Source organism: Lynx canadensis, chromosome A3 (assembly GCF_007474595.2).
Source record: "Lynx canadensis isolate LIC74 chromosome A3, mLynCan4.pri.v2, whole genome shotgun sequence".
NCBI lineage: Eukaryota > Metazoa > Chordata > Mammalia > Carnivora > Felidae > Lynx > Lynx canadensis.
Window position 1 is genome coordinate 39,087,375 of NC_044305.1, and position 22,922 is coordinate 39,110,296.

Genomic DNA, 22,922 nt, shown 5'->3' on the forward strand with positions numbered 1-22,922 from the left:
GGTGCCTGGGATTACCCACACTGTAAATCTCCAATGGAGCTGGCCTGTGACCATAACTTCTCAGGAATGTATTTTTTTCCCTCTTACTTTACTCTGTGTTTTGCTAAGTGTTAAGTTTCTGCAGACCCCTGGACTTGGGAGGGGTGGGTTTACTTCTGGTCTGCCCTTATCACAAGAGTACAGTACTTTATGGTCCTTGGTGGATGTTGAAAAGGTCTCCTATTAGACTCCTCACCTTGGAAAGATCCTGAGAGTCAGATTCTGTTCTCCTTGCTTTGTGAGGCCACAAAAACCAAAGGCCACATTTGCCTGGCTCAGGATAACAGCGGCTTTGATGTTCAGGTACAGTACTGGGACCAAGGTGAGGCAAGTCCCGGCCCTGCTGAGGTGCTCTTGTGCTTACTTCTCTTGATTCTAGCAATTCCTTAGATTTTTTCATCTGATAGTTCTTTACCATCTTCTCAACTCTGATGCATTTAAGAAGCTTGTATATTTTATGCACAATTTTTTTTTTTCAGTGGGATGGTTGGAACAAATAGCGTAGTCACCTAGCCTTTCATTACTAGAAATGAAAATTCTGGTGTCTCCTTTGCATATGGAGGTGGTGATCATGAGGAGGGTAGGAGTCAGACTGCTAGGCTGCAGCTGCTATTGTTTCCAACCAACAATCCTCTCTTTTTGCCCCAAGGATCCTTTCCTTTTTCCTGAACCCACTTGTATGTCATTTCTAACCATATTCTCTTTTGTACATTTTTGGGTAAAAGTTTCTACTTTTAATCCATTCTATCTTTTATTTTGTCTTTTAGGTTATTCATAATTTCTTTTTCATTAAGGGCATTCCTACTTGTTTTCCAGAGACTATGAATTGTTTTCGAAGACTATGTTCTATCAGGGAAGCTTCAGGGTGTACACTTTTTCCAAAGTGAGAATATTCTCTTCAAGTCCAGCACTGTAATCTTGGTGCTACCTCTGTGAGGCAGACTTACAGAAGTCTTAAGAAACCGGTTTTTCTTGTCTACTCTATCTCATTGGTTGATGAACTACAGAAATAAAATTCGATGGCTACAGTAAATAAATTTCAGATGCCAGTAAAATATAAAATCAGTGAAAAATGATTAAATGCCACTGTTAGAGTTTATATAATCATCATACTGCCAGAACAACTGGTTGAAAAGCAAGTAACTCAATCAGTCACCTAGCTGTTTGTTCTAAACAGCAGCAAACGTATGTATACTACATTTTAAAATGTTTGAATGATGAATTGAATATTTTATTTTTCATCTGGCTGCTTGGCAATATGTCGAAACAGCCTGAGGTAAGTAAATATGATTATGAGGCAAAAACTCAGAGCAGTCCACTTTGGAGAATACAGACTTAGAAATAACAAACAGGTGATACAGAGTAAAAACAAGAGAAAACGTGATTCCTACTGTACAATTCCTGTTTTAGTAAACTCTGTATTGCAGAGTTTTGAAAATCTGTAAATCTCGAATAGTAGACATAAAAATATCTGCATGACCTACTCCACAGGTTTTGGGAATGTGTTATAGAAATTTTAAAGTGTTACAAGTGCTAATTTAAAAAATTGTTGAGAACCTGATGAGGAAGTTAAAAACTAACTCAATTATGAGACTGTGATGCATGAGAAAGGTGCATGTGCTATGAGGAAGGGCTTGGGAAAGTTTTTTTTTTTTTTTTAAGGGGGGGAGGAAGTAGAACTTGAAATGGACCTTAAAAGATGAGTAGGATGTTATGCTGTAGATTTCTGGTGGTGATGGGAAGAAAATGGAATGACAGTACATTCCTGCAGTCAGGCCAGCTTTGTGAACCATTCAACTGCAGAAAAGATTGAGAAAGACATCAAAGTGAGAGAGTTAGGTGGTATACTGAGTAGCTACTAGTTTAAATTAGTTAAATTAGTTGAAATAAAATATGTGTGTAGCAGAGACAAAAAAGAAAGGAAGTCAGGATCTAATTGCATAGGATTTTGACTGCTAGACAAGACACTGGGATTTTATTTGGCATAAAGTAGGTGCTTGAAAATTATGACCAAGTCTGGGGTTTAGGAATATTATTTCTGGAAGTACTGTATTGTAAATAAGAGGAGAGTTAGAAGTGCAGTCATGTAGGGGCACCTGGGTGCTCAGTCAGTTAAGTGTCCAACTTTGGCTCAGGTCATAATCTCACAGTTTGTGAGTTCGAGTCCCACATCAGGCTCTGTGCTGACAGCTCTGAGCCTGGAGCCTGCTTTGGATTCTGTGTCTCCCTCTCTCTTTGCTCCTGTCCTGCTCACATGCTGTCTCTCCCTCTCAAAAATAAATACTTATTTAAAAAATATAAAAAAAAAAAGAAGTGCAGTCATGTAGATAAAAGATACTAAAATGAGACCCTAAATTGAGAAATGAAAATGCATAGATGGGAGAAGCACTATGGAGTTGACAGGATTTGTTTAAGGAATAAAGGAATTTATGACGGTAAAGGATTAGAAGATTCTGGCTCCAGATGTGGCTTTGCAGAATGCCTCTGAGGAATCAATTTGACTACTCTGGGCCTCAGTCCTATCATCTATACAAAACATTAAATTAGATGATACTTAGTGCATTATAACTGTATGACTATACAATTTTCAGGTTTTGTTCTTGAGAACTAGGGGAGCAGGGAGGGATGTTGATGCCATTAATAAGAGAAGAAATACAGAAGAGGAGCTAAATTTGAGGTTGAATTTAAGGTGTTTGCAGGCCATATACTACTGGTGATATCATCATGCTGCTGATGTGCACATCTAGAGATAGGCAGGAAGGTCTAGGATGCAAATACATATGTAAAAGAAGCTGGGGCTTGGGAAGGAGTAGCCGAGACATAGAATATGAGAGCCAATTTCTGAACTTTGGGCATAACATTTAAAGGGAGGGTTGAGAAAGATAAGCCAGTGAGACAGTTTAAGATTCTACATAGGTAGAGGGGGAAAAGAAGATGGAGAAACGTGTCAAGTGTTGTATAGAGGTTAAGAAACAAGAGTAGTGAGAGGCCACTAGATTTGTAATCAGTGGGCTATTGCTATTCTTTGAGAGGGCAGTCTTAATGGATGGGAAGTAGATCTTAGGATCAATCAAGAGCAGGTAGAGGGCTATCACTGGCAGAGAGAATTCTTGGGGCAGGTATGTGACAAGAGAGACACATGAGCCCTTGTACACAGAAAATGGAATAGAATTGGGAAGAGTGTCAGCAGGAGGCAGTTCCTCTAAGCAGCCTGAGTAACCTGAAATAAAGCTGATGCAGGGACATTAATGGGTTCAGCTATGAGGTGGGGCGGGGGAGGGTCTGTTCATCCAGCTCTTCTCAGGCTGAGGGCTGCCCTCCTCCCATTGAGTGCTGTCCTATTGAATTGTTCCAAAGAGTAGTAGTCATTGTAGAAGTAGTAGTAATATTGTAGAGTTGTAGAAACCTTTCAGATAAACCTAGGTTATGAAGAAAGAGCCTTATATTTTTCAAGACAATTCACAAAAGAGAAATCAGCTTCCTTACTGATTTATAACATAACGCAGTAATCAAATTTCTCTATAATAGTGAGCAATCCCATCATGACACATGTGCTCTTTCCTGCTTCTCTTCAAGGAAAGATGCTCTAGATACTTGCAATGTATTTGTTCCCTGTTTAGAAGTATAATGTAAAAGAACTGAAAGGAAGCAAAGGTAACTCAGAACTCCTAAATTCTACAAGTTATTTAAAACAGCACTGGTAATAGCAAGCCCATTAAAAAAATTTTTTTTTTAATGTTTATTTATTTATTTTTGAGAGATATCACTTCTTGGCCTTTTGGCTAAGATCAAGTGTATTTAATTTTGAGAGAGAGACAGAGCATGAGCAGGGGAGGGACAGAGAGAGAGAGGGAGACACAGAATCTAAAGCAAGCTCCAGGCTCTAAGCTGTCGACACAGAGCCCAACACAGGGCTTGAATTCACAGACAATGAGGTCATGACCTGAGCCTAAGTCGGACGCTTAACTGATTGAGCCACCCAGGAGCCCCGGCAAGCCGCTTTATGTAACAGTAAGATATAGTCTGCTTGTACTGCTTAGGCTCAGTATCCTCTGCAACACGTCCAGGACTTGGCCTTAGTGTGGCCCTGACAGGGACCTAGATATGATTGCTAGACAATTGCTTTCTGAATTCTGATTAGTTTCAGATTGATGAGCTACTTGCCTTTTTCAACTGGGATAGAATTGCTACATGGGTGTCAGGGAATCGCTATAAACTTTCTATTTCATTTTGTTTTATATCATATATTTTTTAAACTGTAGAACTTGTATGATAGTGATAGACAAATTAGGAAAGAGATAGACTGCTAGAAAGAGATAGACAAATTAGGAAAAGCTTGGATCCTAGATAATTTAGAGTCAGAAGTTCTGGCAATGTCTTTTCTCTGCCTCAGTTATATACCTTACACTACCTTAAATCAGAAGCTGGTTTGGAAGTATGGAAAGAGAAAATACTGTTGATCTTACTTCCATTTTCTAAGCCACACTTTGGAATAAACTATGCATTTTTTTCCAGCAGAATGAACTACTTTTTTCTAAGGATTTACCAAAAGGGAAAAAAATGTCAGAAACTCTTTTAGAACTTTCCCTAGGTCAATGCAGAGTCAGGAACAATCACATAGTTATGGCAGCTTCCCTCTCTCAATAATTTTACATAGGTGAAGTCAAAGTATATTGAGCATCAAGTGAAAAAATGTATAAAAAACAATACGCAAGTTTGCAAGGTATATGTGAGTGAAAAAAAGGCAGCCCTGTCTGTTTTGCCTGGAGATCTAGGGTTATAAAGGCTGGAAAAGAAAAAAACAGAGTGGGGTAAACCTGATTTTGGGTACGAACCACAGGTCTTATAGCGTGGCTTGTAAAGTAACTGTCTTGTCCCCTAACTACTTCCCTGGGTCTCTGTAGACCTGCAATCAATAAATTATCTCTTAAAGACTCAAGTCTGACCTTGCAAAGTGCCATAATACAAAAAGAACTCTGTAATTATCATCACTGTCTCTACTTTCTCTCTTCCTATTCACTCCCATCAATTGAAATCAGGTTTTGTCCCTGCTTCTCTGATAAAACTATCCTGGAAAGGTAAAGACTTCCCTGTTGTTAAATCTAGTGATACCTTGTTGGCCCTTACCTCACTTCCATACTCTCTCTGGCATTTGGACATGCCCATCTTCTAGGGACACTCTTACTTTGGACTCTTATGTCACTATTCTCTCTAGCCTTGTCATCCATTTGCTCCTCTCAGTCCCCACTCTTATTGTTATAGTTAAATCCTCATTGTGGCATCTTATTGTGGTTTTGATTTGCATTTTCTTTTTTAAATTTTTTTTTTCAACGTTTATTTATTTTTGGGACAGAGAGAGACAGAGCATGAACGGGGGAGGGGCAGAGAGAGAGGGAGACACAGAATGGGAAACAGGCTCCAGGCTCTGAGCCATCAGCCCAGAGCCTGACGCGGGGCTCGAACTCACGGACCGCGAGATCGTGACCTGGCTGAAGTCGGACGCTTAACCGACTGCGCCACCCAGGCGCCCCAGATTTGCATTTTCTTAAGGACAAATGATGTTGAATATCTTTTCATGCATTTTATGGTCATCTTTGTATCATTTTTGGAGAAATGTCTATCCAATTCCTTAGGTACATACCCAAGAGAAATGAAAGCAGATGTCCAAACAGAAAATTTGTATACAAATATTCATCACCCATTAAAAAACTGGTTTGCTGTTTTGCTGATGAGTTTGTAAAAGTTATTTATATATTCCTAATGCTAAACCTTATTGGATATATGATCTGCAAAAACTTTCTCCTTTTGTGTGGATTGTTTTTTCAGTTTCTTGATGATGTCCCTTGAAGCATAAAAATGCTTAATTTTGATGATGTCTAGTTTATCTGTTTCTTTTTTTTTTTTTGTGCTTTTAATGATATACCTAACAAATCATTGCCTAATGAAGGTCACAAAAATTTATGCCTGTTTTCTTCTAAGAGATTACATCTTTAGTTACTATATTTACATCTTTGACTCATTTTACATTAGGTGTGAGGTAGGTATCCAAATTCACTCTTTTTGCATGCGGCTCTCCAGTCATCCCCATCATTTGCCAAAGAAATTATTCTTTTCCTTCTCCATTGAGTTGCCTGGCATGTTTGCCAAAAATCATCTGGCCATAAATTTGAGGGTTTAATTCCAAACTCTCAGTGATATTCCACTGACCTATGTCTGTCCTCATGTCAGTCTCATACAGTCTTGATTACTGTGGCTTTGTAGTAAATGTTTAAATTGGAAAGTGTGTGTCCTTCAAATTTGTTCTTTTTGTTTAAAAACATCCACTTCTATATTAATTTTCAGATAATTTTCTTAATTTCTGCAAAGAAGTCAGCTGGGATTTTATATTGAATCTCTAGATCAATTTGGAGAGTATTGCTGTCTTAATATTAAGGTTTCCAAACTATGAACATGAGAAGTATTTTCTTTTTATGTTTATTTATTTTAAGACACACACACACACAGAATATGAATCCCAGGCAGGATCCACACGCTGTCAGCGTTGAGCCCCATGCAGTGTTCCATCCCACGAACTGTGAGATCGTGACCCAAGTTGAAATCGAGTCAGATGCTTAACCTACTGAGCCCCCCCGGTGCCCTGAGAAGTGTTTTCATTTATTAGGGTTTTCTTTAATTTCTTTCAACAATATTTGTAGTTTTCAGAGTAAGAGCTTTGTACTTTTGTTAAATGTATTACCAGTAACTATTCTTCTTGATGCTATTCTAAATGGAACTGTTAATTTCATATTTTTTTGTTTGTTCATTGTGACTGTAAAGAAATAGAATTGACTTTTGTTTATTAGCCTTTTATCCTGCAACCTTGCTCAACTCATTTCTTAGTTCTAATAATTTTATAGTGGATACCTTAGGATATTCTGTATATTAGATTCTGTCTTTAGTGAATACAGATAGTTTTACTTTTTCTTTTCCCATCCTGTCCACCACAAGTACAGGTGAGGTGTGGATTTTTCGAAGATGCTTTTTATTATTAAGTTGAGGAAGTTTCTTTCTATTTCAAATTTGAGGAGTGTTTTTATCAGAAAGGGATGTTGAATTCTGTCAAATGTTTTTTTTTTTTCTTTTCATCAATTGAGATGACCGTGTGTGGTCTTTATCTTTTACTCTATTGATGTGGTGTGTTACATTAATTAATTTTTGGATATTATACCAACCTTGCATTCTTAGATTAAATGTACATGAATATTTCTTAGGTTGAATTCAGGAAGAGTAAATTATCTGAGGACTGAGTAAAAATTAATTCAATAAAAGGCCAGAGAAACAAGACTGGAAAATAATTTCCATTTTAAGATAGTAACTAGTTAGAAATCCTAGAAACTTTGGAAATACAAATGTTACTGTGAAAAGTTTAAAAAAGGCTGTAAGAATATAAATTAATGCACTTTACAACTCTGAGTCCTCTACTTTTCCATTAAAGTCCTGTAACTAAATATTCATAATATTCTGGATTCAACAAAATTTAACAACCTGTCTCAAATATCCCTACTCTATAAAAATTACTTTAATGCTTTCCTCATAAATTGCTCAATCTTTTCTATTTTTCCCTCCTTCCCTTTCTCCCTCCCTCCTTCTCTTTCTCTCATACACACATCTTTGCCAGGTATTATCCTAAATAAGAGTATCACTGATTTCTATCCTGTTTGGATATTCTTAAGTACTTACCCCCCAAATGGTATCAATTGGGAGTATAGTGAGGTAACTTATGATCTTCGAATCAGCTTCTACCCTTACTACCGTTAAAGAGAGAAGACCCTCATAGACAACCATAAAGACAGAAAAACTTACTTTTAATTATGACCCCAAGAATGATCAATATCTCTATTAACAGGGACAGGGGCTTCATCTTCTCATAAGCAGTTCCTCCTTACTTATAACACAGGCAGAACTAGGTGGCTGGCCCACAAGTTTCCTCTTTACAGGTTTGCAGGGGGTCAGGATTTGGTTGCTAAGCAACCATTTCCTTACTCTTGGGCCAATGAGCTGCCAGAAAGTTCCTTTCAACTGGAATGAAGGCAGCTACTGGAGAGAGCAGGCTACGGGGAGGGAACCATATCTAGTCTGCTAGTCTGGTGGGAGGGAGATAAAGAGTATGTTTAAGATATGTAAGAGTTGCTCTCTGAAAGGAAAGAAATAAACCAGAAGTCCAATTTGTACATGTCCACAATAACATTCAAGTCATTTTCAGAACTGCTAGAAGTGTTTATTTTTATGTTACCTTCAGTGTTGCAAGCTGCACTTATATGAAAACACAATTAAGTACGTGAGCTGACCTAACATCATCCTTTACTCTAACACCTGAAGGCGATGGTGCACGGGAAGCATATGGATCAAGTCTGCTTTCGTCGCCATCTTGGTGAAAATGTTTATCCTCTTTTTTTTTTTTTTTTTTACTTTTTTTAAAAAATTTTTTTTTCAACGTTTATTTATTTTTGGGACAGAGAGAGACAGAGCATGAACGGAGGAGGGGCAGAGAGAGAGTGAGACACAGAATCGGAAACAGGGTCCAGGCTCTGAGTCATCAGCCCAGAGCCTGACGCGGGGCTCGAACTCACGGACCGCGAGATCGTGACCTGGCTGAAGTCGGACGCTTAACCGACTGCGCCACCCAGGCGCCCCTGTTTATCCTCTTTTTGAGTAAAGAACTGCTGAGGTTTTACTGGGACAAAGGCAAACAAATTCCAGTGATCATTTTTTTTTTAAAGGCATTTCATTACACTTTACTTAAAAGTTATTTAAAAATGCCCTCTTCATTGTCTTTAACAATATGGGCAGTTCATAAGTGAGTACCCTCAAGGCTTGAACCAGAAATGAAAATGAATATTTAGGTAAAAGCATGGGAATATTAAGACTTTCCAAGGAATGGAACTGAGAAATTATGCCTAAAATATATCCAACATTTACAGTATGTACAGGTAATTACTTCAGAAATAGACATATTTATTGCCTTGAATTTCCAGGTTTACTCCCTTTGTTAGTTTCCCAATGCTTTAATCTCTCTCTGTCTTCCTCTTATAAGGACACTTGTGATTACATTTAGGGCCAACCATGATAATATCGGATAATCTCCCCATCTCAAGATCCTCAATCACATCTGCAAGTCCCTTCTGCCAAATAAGGTAACATTCACAGGTTCCAGAGATTAGATCCTGGAAATCTTTGGGACCATTATTCTGTCTATTCCCTAGTATCTTTTCCTTTCACCAAGGGACTTCAAAATGGGACTTTCCTAACTTCTGTACTTTTAAAAATTGCCTAAATATAATTTATTTAAACTCTTAAATATAATCTGTTAAACATTTTCCAAATATTTTTTGCATTCCCCATTTGGATCTAGATTTATCAGTATCTTTCAGCAGATGATTTTGCCTCCTACTTTCACTGAACTGAACTCATTGGACCTATCTTCCCTCTACTTTCTTTTCATTAAAAATTTTTTTGAATCTTCATTCTTTTTTCAAATTCATCACAAAAGATGAAATGCTTTTTCTATACTCTAAGTCCAAGACTTCCCTCACTTTTGATTCTATCCACATTTGCTTTATCTTTTTCTAGTATTTCTGACATTTGTCCTTCTTTTCTCTTTTTTGTCTCAATCTTTTGTCACCAATCTTCTTAATTTAAACACTTTTCATTTCATTTCATGTCTCTTAGAAAAAATTTCCCTTGACTCTGGTGTCCTTCCAACTACTATGTACTTTACTTATCCTTTAATCTCTAAACATTAAAACAAAACAGACCACAATCACTTCTCATTGCTTTTCACTTTTTCTTCAACTACTTGTTTTTATTTTCACTGATTTACATAGACTATAAATTCAATGATCTTTTCTCAGTTCTCATCCTACTTGATCTGTGAGATATCTGATATTTCTAACCACAAACATCTTCTTGAAAACATATTTTTGGTTTCTCTGAAAATTGAGCTGCAAATATTTTTCTACTTGCTTGAACACAATTTCTCACTCATTCTATCACTTCCTCACCTATTCATTCACTTATTGAATACCTACTATATGCTAATGATGTATGCCATTCTTTTTCAGGCATTCGTTAATTTCACTTGTCAGTTACTCTCTTAGTCTTTGCTTTAAAATTATGGACTCCCCAAGGTAACCTCTTTTGGTCTCATGTGCTCTTCCTCAGTTTTACCAACATCTCTGTATGGACGCTCATTCTTCTCATTCAATAATGTTTATTGAGAATCTATTTTGTATCCGGCATTGTGTCATTCTCTGTAGGCAAAAAGATATACTTCCTGTCCTCAGAGAGTGAAAGAGAGTCCAGAGTGAAAGATAAATATTAACAAAAGAATCACTCAAATATATTTATAATTACAAAGTGTAAAAAATGCTATATAGGGAAGTAAATGAGCACTGAGGGCATATAAAAGAACACTGTGGGTAGGGCTCAGGTGGGGTCAGTGTTAGGGAAGGCTTTGCCAGGGAGTGGTTTTTGAGCTTAATGAGAATAAGAATAAGAGTAGGTCCACTAAGGGGTGCCTGGGTGGCTCAGTCAGTTAAGCGTACCACTCTGGATTTCAGTTCAGGTCATGATCTCACAGTTCGTGTCAGTTTCCTGCTTGGGATTCTCTCTCTTTCTCTCTCTCTGCCCCTCACCTGCTCATGTATACTCTCTCTCTTTCAAAATAAATAAACAAACATTAAAAAAAAGAACAGTTAAAAAAAAAGAATGGGTTCACTAAGCAAATCATATCTCAGTTACAGTGGCAAACATGTGAATAGACCATATGGTGAGAATAAGATGTGTTCAAGGAAGTGAAAAGCTCTATGGTTGGTATGAATGAAACCAGAAATTGGGTGGTGGGGGTAAGGAGAATTGGTAGGTGATGAGCCTTCTATTCTTAATGATTTAGTTTTTATAAGACTGTATAAGTCAGCTTGGGCTGCAATAGTAAAAGGCTATAGATTGGGTGGCTTAAACAACAGAAATTAATTTTCTCACAGTTCAGAATGCTGGCATAGCCTGGTTATGGCAAAGGCTCTTGTCCCATATTGCAGATGGGCACCTTCTCACTGTGTCTTCACATGGCATGTATAGGGGGAAGGGGGGAGGAGGAGGAGGAGCAGGAGTGGAGATATACATATATATATATATATATATAATATATAATATATAGTATATAATATATATAATATAATACATATTAATATAGTATATGATATAATCATGTACAATATAATATATATTATATAATATACAATATAATAATATATAATGTATATATAATATTATATATATATATGTATATATATCTTCCTCTTCTTATAAGGCCACAGTCCTACTGGATTAGGGTCTCACCCTTATGATCTCATTTAACCTTAAATATCTCCTAAGCACCCGGTCTCTACATATAATAACACTGTCAGCTAAGATTTCAATAAATAAACTTTGGGGGAATACAATGAAGTCCATTGCAAAGACCACTAGAAAGTCATTGAATAATTTACAACAGTGATTTACAACATGATCACATTTCACAACATGATCACATTTGAAAATGTGATGCAGGGGATAGAATGGACATAAGAGGGGCAAGAGAAGACATGGGGGCCACTTAAGAAGTCTTTGTAGTAGTCCAGTTAAATTCACACTGAGCTTATTGCAGTGTCATTGGAAAGGTGAGCAATTCAAGAGTGATACAGGAGATAAAATTGAGAAGGTATAGCAGTTCATTTGAAATGAGAATAAAGTTATAAGAGGTATCAGGGATAGTGTTTAGGTTTCTAGATTGTTCAACTGAATGGGTGATGAGCCATTCAAAGAAATAAGAGACACTGGAAGAAGTCTAAGTGTGGGGGAAAGATCATGAGCTCAGTGTGGTACATGGTACATTTCAGGTACTTTTGAGAGAGTAAATATTAATATTTAACACTTTTCAATGATAATGGTATTTTATCAGAATAGTTAATGCTAAAACAAATACCCTCTAAATACCAATGCTGTAACATAATAAAAGTGTTTTGTTTATATCATAGCTCGATGTGGTACTCCTTGGATCCTTGAGATACTCCTTCAAGCAGTGACTCAGGGATCCAAGCTCCTTCCTTCTTGACATGCTGCTTCTGAGATCACCATGAAAAGAAAAGAGAGAATATGCGTAAGTGTACAAAAGATTTGATGGCCTGGAATGGCATACATCACTTTTGCCTTATAACCCACTCAGCATACAGTTACACATCCTATCTAACTTCGGGGGAGGCTGGGAAATATCATTTTTCTATGGGCCAAGAGAAAGAAAATTGTATTAGTGAGCATCTTTGCCACATTTACTAGGTGCTAGTCACTTTATGTGTTTTAACGCATTCAATCCTCACATCAATCAAGGTAGATACTATATTACCATCTCCATATAATAATTTAAATAAGCAAGGTGTAGAGACTTTGAGTAACTTGCCAAGCAAGGGTCACAAAGTCAATAAGGGTAAACGTAGGATTTGAATCCAGATGGTCTGGCTTCAAATACCTTTTAGCCAGTGCATAATGCTGCCTCTTAAAGTTGTGATACAGTATATGGTAGCACATATAGGTCTAAAGTTCAAGAAGAAATTTTTATTGAAAATAATAAATTTGGCAGTCATTGGTATAACTCGGATTGCCAATCTCAGCAGTGTTGACATTTTGGGCCAGATGATTTGTTGTGGGGGGCTGAACCATGCACTTTAGGATGCTTAGCAACATCCTTGACCTTTTCCCACTAGATGCCAGTAGCATTCTTTTCTCAGTTGCAATAACTAGAAATGTCTCCAGACATTGTCAGTGTTCCCTACAGGGCAAAACTTCCCCGGTTGAAAATCACTATTATAACTGAACCAGGAGTACGGATAAAGTTGTTAAAAAAAAAAAGTATATAGTGAAAAGAGACAAGGGGATAAGACTAAGTCTTAATGAACTCCAAAATGTAATGGCTGCAAAGGAAGATGGGCCAGTAAAGGAAACTGAGAAGGAATGGCCATACAGGAGGAATCTCAAAAGGGTGAGAAAAACTGAAGGAAAAGGATTCTGCAAGGAAGAATGTGAGGTCAAGAGTGTTAAATGCTGCCAAGAGATCTTGTAAGAGAAAGACTGAAAAATGACGATTACATAGCATGTGACGGTCACTGGTCACCTTAGCAAGAGCTATTTCAGTTAGTTAATAGGAAAGAACCTAGAAGAGAGGGGACTGAAAAATTGAAAGTGGGATGTAAGGAAACTGACACAGCAGGTATTGACAACCATTTGGAAAGAAAGGAGATGCAGTAGCTGGAAGGTGTTGTGGAGTCGCAGGGCGATTTTTTTTTTTTTTTTTATCATGAAAGAGACTTGAGAAAGTTTAAAAGTTGATGTATGGTTCTAGTTCCTTGAGTTGACATGAAATAAAGAATAATCAGTAGCATATTTAAGGTTCCTAAGAAAGCACAGATGAACTCTAGGTTGGGGTGGAAACAGGTTCTCTCTTGTAACAAAAAAGATAGTACCCAGTATGATGCACTTTCCAGCAGACACTTCACACTTAGCATTTCTAAATAAGAACTCAATATATTTCCCACAATATCTGCCACTGCTCTTAATTGCCTAATAATAATATTGCCATCCTCCTCCTAAACTAACCCATGAAACTCTTCTTTCTCTTCTTCATTCTGTTCCCAAAATCTATTCCATTACCAATGTTTATTGATTCTACCTTTGTAATGTATCTTGAAGCAGAGCCCTCCTTTTATTTCCATTGCCAAAAAATAAGTGCATATTTTTATTACTAGCCCAAATGTCACTTCCTTCTTGAAGCCTCCCTTATTTCTCCCAGCCAAATGAATTTTTATGTATTTCACAGCATTAAAAGAAAAAGAGAAGCAGAGGCATTATTAAAATAAAAATTATTACATTAGTATGTCATGAATCATATTCATGAGTGTTCTGTTACTCAAAACATTTCATTTTTTTACAATTCTTAACAGGGCCTTTCTTTCTTCCTTTTTTTATTATTAAAAAATGTGTTGCAAATATTAGCTCTTACACACCTGGCTTAAGTACAATACATAAAACAGCACCCCAATTGTCAAATAAATGTGGATTCACTACATCCACCAAATCAGCCTTGTGGATGGTCTAATATTTAGCAATGTAATGCATTTGGGGAGAGGATCTAAATTTTGGATCACCCTACTTTTTTGGTTGGCTCCACCTGAACTGTATTTTCAGAACACCAACAAGTAAGTATTACTCAGAATCAAGCCAGTCCTTTAACCCAGTGCCTTGAGTTGAAGCAACTGGAGAAGGAACAAAAGGATAAGATGACCTGGCTCTGGTTGATCTGCTTTGATATCAGATTTTTGTTTCCAATGTAACATGTTGGTTGCCCACTACTTTTCAGTTCCTTGAGTAGTTCAGTTTATCTTTGTTCTTTGCAAACTTCACAGAACTCCAGTGAAAACTAATTTTTACTAAAGTTTGACGAGCTATTTCCCGATCCTTTCACTTTTTTTGGTTATAATTTACTCACCAAGAGGAAAGCTTCAGATTATCTGGTAAAATCCATTCAGACTGGCCAGTTGGAGTAGACACGAACAATTCGCGCTGACTCAATTCTCCTCTTACTTTCACATCTTCCAGTTCCGCAGGCTGCTTTCGCCGGCTGGTTAGCCAGTCACCTGGCGCACCTGGCCCTTGGCCACGCCCTCAGGTCCTCCTAGCGGCGCGAAGCCTGGTGTAGCGCCAACAGTCTCACGCTCCTCCCAGGCGTCCGTTCCACGCCCCGCCCCCTAAAACGCGAGGCCATCTCCAGCCTTCTCGCGCCCTGGCTCCGCCCCCTCTAGCTCCCCAACGTCCTCGGCGTCGGGCCCGAGCCTGCGCCTGCGCGTGCGCCCTGGGGCCGAAGTAGGGGCGCGCGGTGACTGGAAAGCGGAGAGCGGCGGGCGGTGCAGCCAATGGGAGGCGTCGCTGGGTAGCGGCTGGAAGGCGGGGCCTGCGCGGGTGTTAGGTTAGCGCGAGGCGTGACCTAGTTGACAGGCGCTGAGGTGCTGCTTTGGCGGCGGCCGCGGGGCTGAGGCGGGTGGGAGCCGAAGCGGAGCGCGGGCTGAGAGAAGCGACTGGCGAGCGGCGCGGGACTCGGAGCCTCTTGCACTTTTTTCCTCCCGAGTGTTCCCTCCCACCCCTCCCACTCCACACACACCCTGTTTGCCCGTGAGCCTGGGGAACTTGCAGCTTAAAGCCAGCCACCCCCACGGCAACATGTACCCCAGCAACAAGAAGAAAAAGGTGTGGAGAGAGGAGAAAGGTAACTGGCCCGTCGAGTCCTGGGGCTGTGGGGGGGTGGGAGTCGGGTGGGGGCGGGGGTCAGGGCTGTGTGTGCCGCGGCGCCCCCCGCCCGAGCTCCCGTCTCGCGCCTGCCCGGCCGGTGCCGCCTCCCTCGCGTGTCCGTGTGTACACACGCGCACACGCGCGCGCTTACCGGCGTGCACGCGCCGCCCCCGGGCACCTGCAGCTCGCACACGTGTGGGCGCACGCCCCTCTGCTGCCTGCCGCGCCCGGTCACCTTCTTCCCATGCGGGGCTGCCTGCGCCTGGCTGGTGGCGGAGACCCCTGAGCGGCAGTTCCTGGGCCGCAGCACAACTTGTTCAGGTCCCCCACCCTCTCCTGGGACCCCAGCTGGGACTTTTGGACTCCTGGCCAGGTTGTCCCAGGCACACGTGCCCGCCGGCGGGCACATTGGCTGCTGCAGCTGCTGCGCCTTCGCGCCCAGCTGACCCTCAACTATTCACTCCTAGCCTCTAGCCCCCCACCCCCTAGCTGGTAGAGTGTCTGCTCTTTCGGGCGTTTACCCCTTCTCCAGGCCTCTTCCTTCTGCGCCGCAGTGTGACTTTGGAAACCTGGAACTCTAGGGGAAACCGAAAACGGGTGTCTTGTCCGCGAGGATAAGAGCTTTCAGAGAAGTCTGAATGGGCTTTCTCTGCAGTGTGTTTCTCTGTATTTCATCCCCATTCGTAATCTGAAGCTGCTCAGAGTAAGGTTGTGAAACTGATACCACTCTCCATGAATGAGCTTGCCTCTGAATTTTGTGCACATCAAAGCTCATCCAAATCAGCTAGATTGACAGTGGCACTGATTTCTGTAAGACAGAAGTGTGCGAACCAACCCTCTCTTCTCTCTTCCTCTCCCCTTTTTCTCTGGCATCATAATTAGATAAATCTGAGATAAAACTTTAGTGTCTGGAGTTGTTTCATTCTTTTCACACTGTAGCTTTTTACAGAAGAGTAGCAAAGAGAACTTGCATTGCTACTGCTAACATAGATTAAACCTGTGTACCAGAGTGAGGTCAGGTGAGGGTAGTGCAAATTTCTCCGAAGAATCCTATCTTTTTATTAGAAGGATAATGGAGTGACTAGGTTGAAAGTTGATTTGCTTGAAAATAGCTCTTAAAACTTGTAGATTATTATTGCAAGCTCTGGCTTTTATGAACACTAAGGCCAAACAGTGGACATAAGGAAGAGAATGAATGTGGAAAAAGAATCCTTTATGTAAGGCCTACTTAAAATAATTCCGAGGAAGGGGATGAAGAAAGGATTCTTTTTTAAGTGAACTACTGGGAAGAGTTAATATAATTGAACAATCCAAGTAAAATGGTCTCTAAAATATTGAAAGATTGGGTTGTATGTCATTTAATTCTATCTTAATGATCATGGGCTTATATAGAAGTAAAAATTCTGGTGTCACAAAACAAATGCTGTTGAAAATAATAGCCTGGTAGATATAAATTAGTGTAAAATAATCTTTGTTTTTGCAGTAGTAGTTACTTTAGTTTCAACACACTTTTAACAATGATTTACCTTGTAAGCATTGAAAGATCGTCTGTGCCCATTTTTGTTGATGGTCTTGGAATGTTAGTTTTGTATTGTTAATAAGGCAAAATAGTGGAAATCATGGAGAGTGTTTTCCGTACATAATTTATTGATGAAGTAATGATTATTGCTTAGGAACTATTTTTCGGTCATAATAATGTTCCTAAAGTAACAATGTTACAATGGTTCCTTCATTTAACACCTACATATTTGGACTGTGAAGAGCAGGCATTTTAGAATCTTTGATGTCTTGATTTTTTTTTTCTTCTAACAGTAGGGGAAAGTACAACCAAATTAATATTTTCTAAATAAAGAAGTAAATGCACAATTAAAGGTATCTAACAAAGTAAATTTCTCCTGTCTAAAACTAACCTATTTTTGCATGAAGTTTAATGTTAAAGGGAAAACATTGTGATTTGAAGACTTTAATGTCAGTTTATATCAGGATGTCTATTTTTGGAATATTTAATATTTAAAAAGAAGGAGCTAAGGATTTCCAGTATGGTTGTTACTATTAAAGAAGCTGATGGGATGCATGACTTTTTTTCTTTCATTGCACTTGTGAGGCTGGTATTATATTTTTGCAGCTGTTACTTAAATCTAAAGGAAGGCTTACCCACCTCATTGAAATGTCAGGGCATTCTGTAAACATACTTTTACTCAGTATGCCATCTAATCGTAGGTCTGCCTACTTATATGCTTGGTTCATAGAGCAGAGATTCATTGTAAAGGTGAAGCATTAAGGACAAGTTTTGTGTAATTCTAAAGAAACTGTATAGATGTCTGTGGTCCTCAGTATGTTTCATTGTTGAAACAAATAACTCAGGACTTCTCAAGTCCACATATGTTAAATAAACTGTTTTGAGCTATAATTTAAAACCACTTAATGTGTATTATAATTTTAAGAACTGAGACATAAATTATCTCATTGTTTTATTTTCTTATTATTGATCTTATTTCTGTTCTAAGTGTCCATACTTAAATGTTTAAATAAATGGAATCACGGAGGCCAGGTTGCCTTCCCGTATTACCTTCTGACATTTACTAAAACTGTGAGTTGCTTCAAAATATCTCTCAACCTGATCACTGATGTTGTAATATTTCTGTATTAGTGATCTGAACTTTTTAGTAGTGTTTTGGTAAGTGCTAGTCATCCCTTCTCCTTTGTGTGAGTCTTCCAAATTTATCATTTCCTTAAAGCTTCCTATGCCATCAAGACCCCCCTCCCTTCTCCTACACAAACACATGACATTTCCTTTTAATTCACAGAGAAAATTCATGTCACGTAACACGAACAGCCATAATATCTTCCCCTGTAGTCTCATTTGTCCATTTCTTTACATGTCCTTTGTCTTTTCAGTTCTGTTCCTATCTTAAAGGAAGGACTTAAAAAAAAAAAAAATGTTTATTTTGAGGTGGGTAGGGAGAGAGGGACAGAGAGGGAGAGAGAATCCCAAGCATGCTCCACACTGTTAGTACAGAGCCCAATGGGGGCTCAATCCCACAAACCAGGAGATCATGACCTGAGCCAAAATCAAGAGTCAGATGCTTAACCAACTGAGCCACTCAGACTCCACCAATGGCTTATTGATTTTTATTCTTCCTGATCTTCCTGTAGCAATTGACAGTATTTCCCTTCTTCTACTTATTATAACTTTGCCGGTTTCTACATCACTGGCACTTTGATTCACCTGGTACGTCCAGTGACATCTAAGTTTTATTTCATTTTATTTATTTGCATTTAAGTTTCCTCTTTGTGTACACTCCCTGATTATGGTGTTTTGTTTTGTTTTGTTTTTTTTAGGTTTGGTCACATCCCTTACCTTTTCCTATTAACTTCCTTTAGGACCAGAAGTTTGGGTCATAATTTCCAAAATCTCTAAGCTAAACCTCTTTCCTGAATTCCATATTCTTGATTTCAACTCGAATACCCTTTAGGCATCTTACATTCAACACAGTATTGTCCTTTGAGTATTGTAGTGTTGTGATTTGGTTTTATCATATCTAATTAAAATATCTTATTATCATTTAATGTGGCTGAAGAAAAGCCAGTTCTAGGAGTAGGACAAATGTTGGCTCCCCATTTCTTATTCACTTGTACTTATATTAAAACCTTTGGCAGTTTATTTCTGTGAAAGAATCTTTTAAAGTGATTATTTTATGAGAGTTAGACACCTGAAACTAGGTACTATCCTTAAATCCATTCATCTTGTAATCTGCTGACAGACAGTTGGAGAGTACAACTGTCAATCTCTTTACATTGTGTAGACCTTTGGTAAAGTATATGATACATGGCTGCTGGCATACAGAAACACATCGCCTTTTTTGAAGAGCTTTTCCTGTGACAGTAGTACACTATAGTGACTAATAGTTTAGGCTATAGTTTTTGACTTAGGGAGATATGTGACTGGATTTGAATGGAAAGCTTTCTTGCTTTGGACAAGGTGCTGAACATTGATGTGCTTCATTTCCCTATCTACAAAATAATAATACTACTACCAGCGTGCCTGGGTGGCTCAGTTGGTTAAGCCTCCGACTCTTGATTTTGGCTCAGGTCAGATCTTGCAGTTCTTGAGTTCAAGCCGTGTGTCAGGCACCACATTGCTGACCGTGTGGAGCCTGCTTGGGATTCTCTCTCTGCCCCTTCTCCACTTGTGCGTGTGCGCACACTCTCTCTCAATAAATAAATAAATAAACTTAAAAAACCATCCTTAAAAAAATAATAATACCAATTTTCTGAGTTGTTGGAAAGATTATTTTCATTATATGTGTGAAGTACCTGCCACTCATAAAGAACAGGGGCTTTTTTTTTTTTTTTTTTAAAGTTTATTTATTTTGAGGTGGTAAGGGGCAGAGAGAGAGAGGGGAACAGGATCCTAAGCGGCCTCTGTGTGGAGCACAGAGCCTGATGTGGGGCATGAACTCAAACTGTGAGATCATGAACTGAGTGGAAATCAAGAGCCGGACACTTAACTGAGTGAGCTACCCAGACACCCCAAGAATAGTGACTTCTTTGTAAGTGACACCAACTGTTAATAATTCTAAGGTGCATTTGAAGAATATTTTAATCTTACCAAGATGAACATTGCAAGTTGTGTTTAATCACCTCCACAAAGATATTACATTGAAAGTGTAGTTTTATTGTTGATGGCATTTTAGAATTAAGGAAATACCTTGGTAGCTGCCTTTCTTGTGCTCTTACCATTTCTATGTATTTGTCTTAGGATTTTGTATTTTATTTATGTAGCAGTTATTTTGTATATTATCCATTCCCGTTTTGTCTTGTGAACTCCTCAAGGTTAAGGATCACCTTTGTACCTGCAGTGTATAAACATTACTGGCACATAGTAGACTTAGTAGATGTTGATTGAAAGAGTTCACTTATTTCTTGGTCTATCACAAAAGAGTCTTCCTCATCAGGCTTTGATTCCCCCTCCCTCCCACATGCCCCAGTAACATGGTGTTAACTTAACACTTTTTAACAGTCAAATATGAAATCATTAGATTTTCATTTTGATGTTTCTCAGGCCCACACTAATTCTTTGATTTGTTTATATGATTAATGTTTAAATTATAAAATAATTGCTGAATTTAAAAGTTAAATACAAATGGAGATTCTGCTTTTGTTTTGCAAGAACGTTTACTGAAGATGACCTTAGAGGAGAGACGCAAAGAATACATAAGGGACTATGTTCCCCTGAACACCATCCTATCGTGGAAGGAAGAGATGAAGGGCAAGAGCCAAAATGATGGTAAGTTTCTCAGAACATTTTTAGGTATATACTGTTCCCATTTATTTATGATTTCTGCGAGACAATTTTGACAGAAATGAATAACTGGCATTCAGTAAACAGATGACATTTTTGCTATTTGAAGTAATTGCTTGGTTGCATTTAATTGTTTTTAGCAACCTATTGTGTGTGATTTAAATTTAGGAAATTCTATTAACATAATTCATGTTACAATCCACATTTATAATATGACACTTTAAAAAAACTATTCCATAGTTGTTCTTGGAGTAATTAATATTAAGGATTTGGTGCTTTGGTGGTGTGGCCCTTTGAGTTTGTTTTGATTAGATTCATTTATATTGGATTTCTTTAAGTTATTGTAAGGATTGGATATAGTTGAAAGTGCGTTAGGAAGAACAAAGAAAAACTAGTATTTCACAGAGTTTTAGAGAAGAGTATATGTTTTGTATAGTATGGTATTATGTCTACATGTAAAATATTTGCATTACAAAATTTACTGTCAAAGTCTTTATGATTTAATGAGAGTATAGCATAGATTGTTTGAGTCAAGATATGTGTTAGAATATAAGTGAAATTTTAAGTATTGAAAAAATAGATGCAAGAAATTCTTAAAAAACAATGTAATAGATTTAATAGATACTTATTATGTTTACTTCTGAATTAGCACTCATTGCTCTGGATGTAAAGTTTAGAAGAAATAAGGTGCTTTTCAGGATTTTTAACATTTGAGAAAGAAAGGTAACTTTATGAAAGGGACTTGGAACATGCTAATTTCACAGGTTATGGTCTTCGATTGATGGAACTGTACAGGATACTGTGAGTTTAGAACAAGAAGTCTAGTATGGAATTCCAGTGGACAAATCTATGGGAAACAACAGCCCAATTAGGCTTTTCTGTCTGTGAAGAGAACACATTCACCTCAGTATTTGCATTTTAGGCAGAATTTTTCTTTTTCAAGAAGGCAAAACATGTGGGTTTTCAGATTTTGCTTGAAAACATATGTGACCTTGGGCAAGTGAAGGTAGTAGTTCTACCTCAAGTTATAATGGGATCATTGGACAAGCTGATTGGGACATACACATCTAACCTGCTTGCCCAGGGTTTTCATCAAAATAAATGCAAATTATTTTAGTAATGGTCTGATTAAGACATCATTCATTGATAGAGAAAGTAGTGCTGTGTAATGAAAAGAATATAGAACTAGAGACCCAACAGGACAGATTTTTTTTGTTCTAGGACCATGTGCCTCTTCCTTTTTGGGTCTCAGTTATTCTTTTGTTTGTAAGAAACTGGTATTGAATACTTCAGCTCCGTTATTTTATGGCTAGTAGATCTCTTTTTTTCCAGTGCTTCATTCATTTAATTTTCTTTCTTAGTTGCTGTTTTAGCTGGTTACTTTTCTAAGGGTATAGTACCTGATGTTCTTTTAAAACACTTTTTGCCTCTCAGAGGTGGATTTCTGTTGCTGCCAGAACAATTGACAAAGCAGTAGCGATACCAGGTTATGTTGCCCAATGTTGGGTCTGCTCATCTCTGCATTAAGGCTTGGCCTTTATATTGGCTGCTTCTATTTGAATATTCATATAACAGTGTAGGGTTGAATTGGATTATCAGATAACTCACAGTTGGGTGTTTTCAGAGATATCAGACACCAAAATATGTCCCCAAATCAGAAAAATACATTGAATAACACCAGTTATTCATTGTTATTCCCTAATTACTCTTATATCCCAATATAAGCTTTATAAGTGGGTTACAACTGCTCTATATATTTCAGTTTTTTCATTCATGCTGTTTGGAACTAAAAGTCTTTCATGGGGAGTGAGGTGGTGTGGTCAAAATTGTATTTCTGTTGAACAGTTTTTTTTTTTTTTTTTCCATCTAATGTTACTTGCTCCTCTGTTGTGACCTAGAAATTAATGACTAGCCTCTTCTTTTTCATGAAAAAAAAAAAATGGAATGGCTCATTCTACAAGTAATATCTGTTTATTTCTTTACATGATAGATATCTTTTGTAAGTGCTTTCTTTCATTGTTTCCTATCCAGTGCTCAGTTATGCTAAAATATTAGTAAAGAGAATTTTAGTATTTTAACAGATCCTTTAAAATTATAAATTAAAACAATGATAAAGAACAACTATAGTTTTGTATTTTATTTTGAAATGTTTAAACCACTGCTTATAAATGTATATATAAGTAGATTCATATTTTTATAATGACTTAATTTTTTATGTATGAAATTT

The 22,922-nt window shown here is 38.0% G+C and overlaps 1 protein-coding gene and 1 long non-coding RNA gene across 2 annotated transcripts in view; one reads left to right on the forward strand and one right to left on the reverse strand.

Annotated features, from left to right (window-relative positions):
• Positions 1-11,989: 11,989 nt before the first annotated feature.
• Positions 11,990-14,823, reverse strand: LOC115510364. Its single transcript, XR_003967691.1, has 2 exons — positions 14,594-14,823; positions 11,990-12,179 (listed from the first exon to the last, which is right to left on the reverse strand). It is a non-coding gene; the product is annotated as an uncharacterized LOC115510364 (long non-coding RNA).
• Positions 14,824-15,130: 307 nt separating this feature from the next.
• LOC116738012 (ADP-ribose glycohydrolase MACROD2-like) overlaps positions 15,131-22,922 on the forward strand; it is a 541,527-nt gene continuing 533,735 nt past the window's right edge. Inside the window, exons 1-2 of the mRNA XM_032592768.1 lie at positions 15,131-15,367; positions 20,564-20,680. Coding sequence (XP_032448659.1) covers positions 15,322-15,367; positions 20,564-20,680 — 163 coding nt within the window. The 5' untranslated portion in view covers positions 15,131-15,321. The remainder of the gene's footprint in view (positions 15,368-20,563; positions 20,681-22,922) is intronic.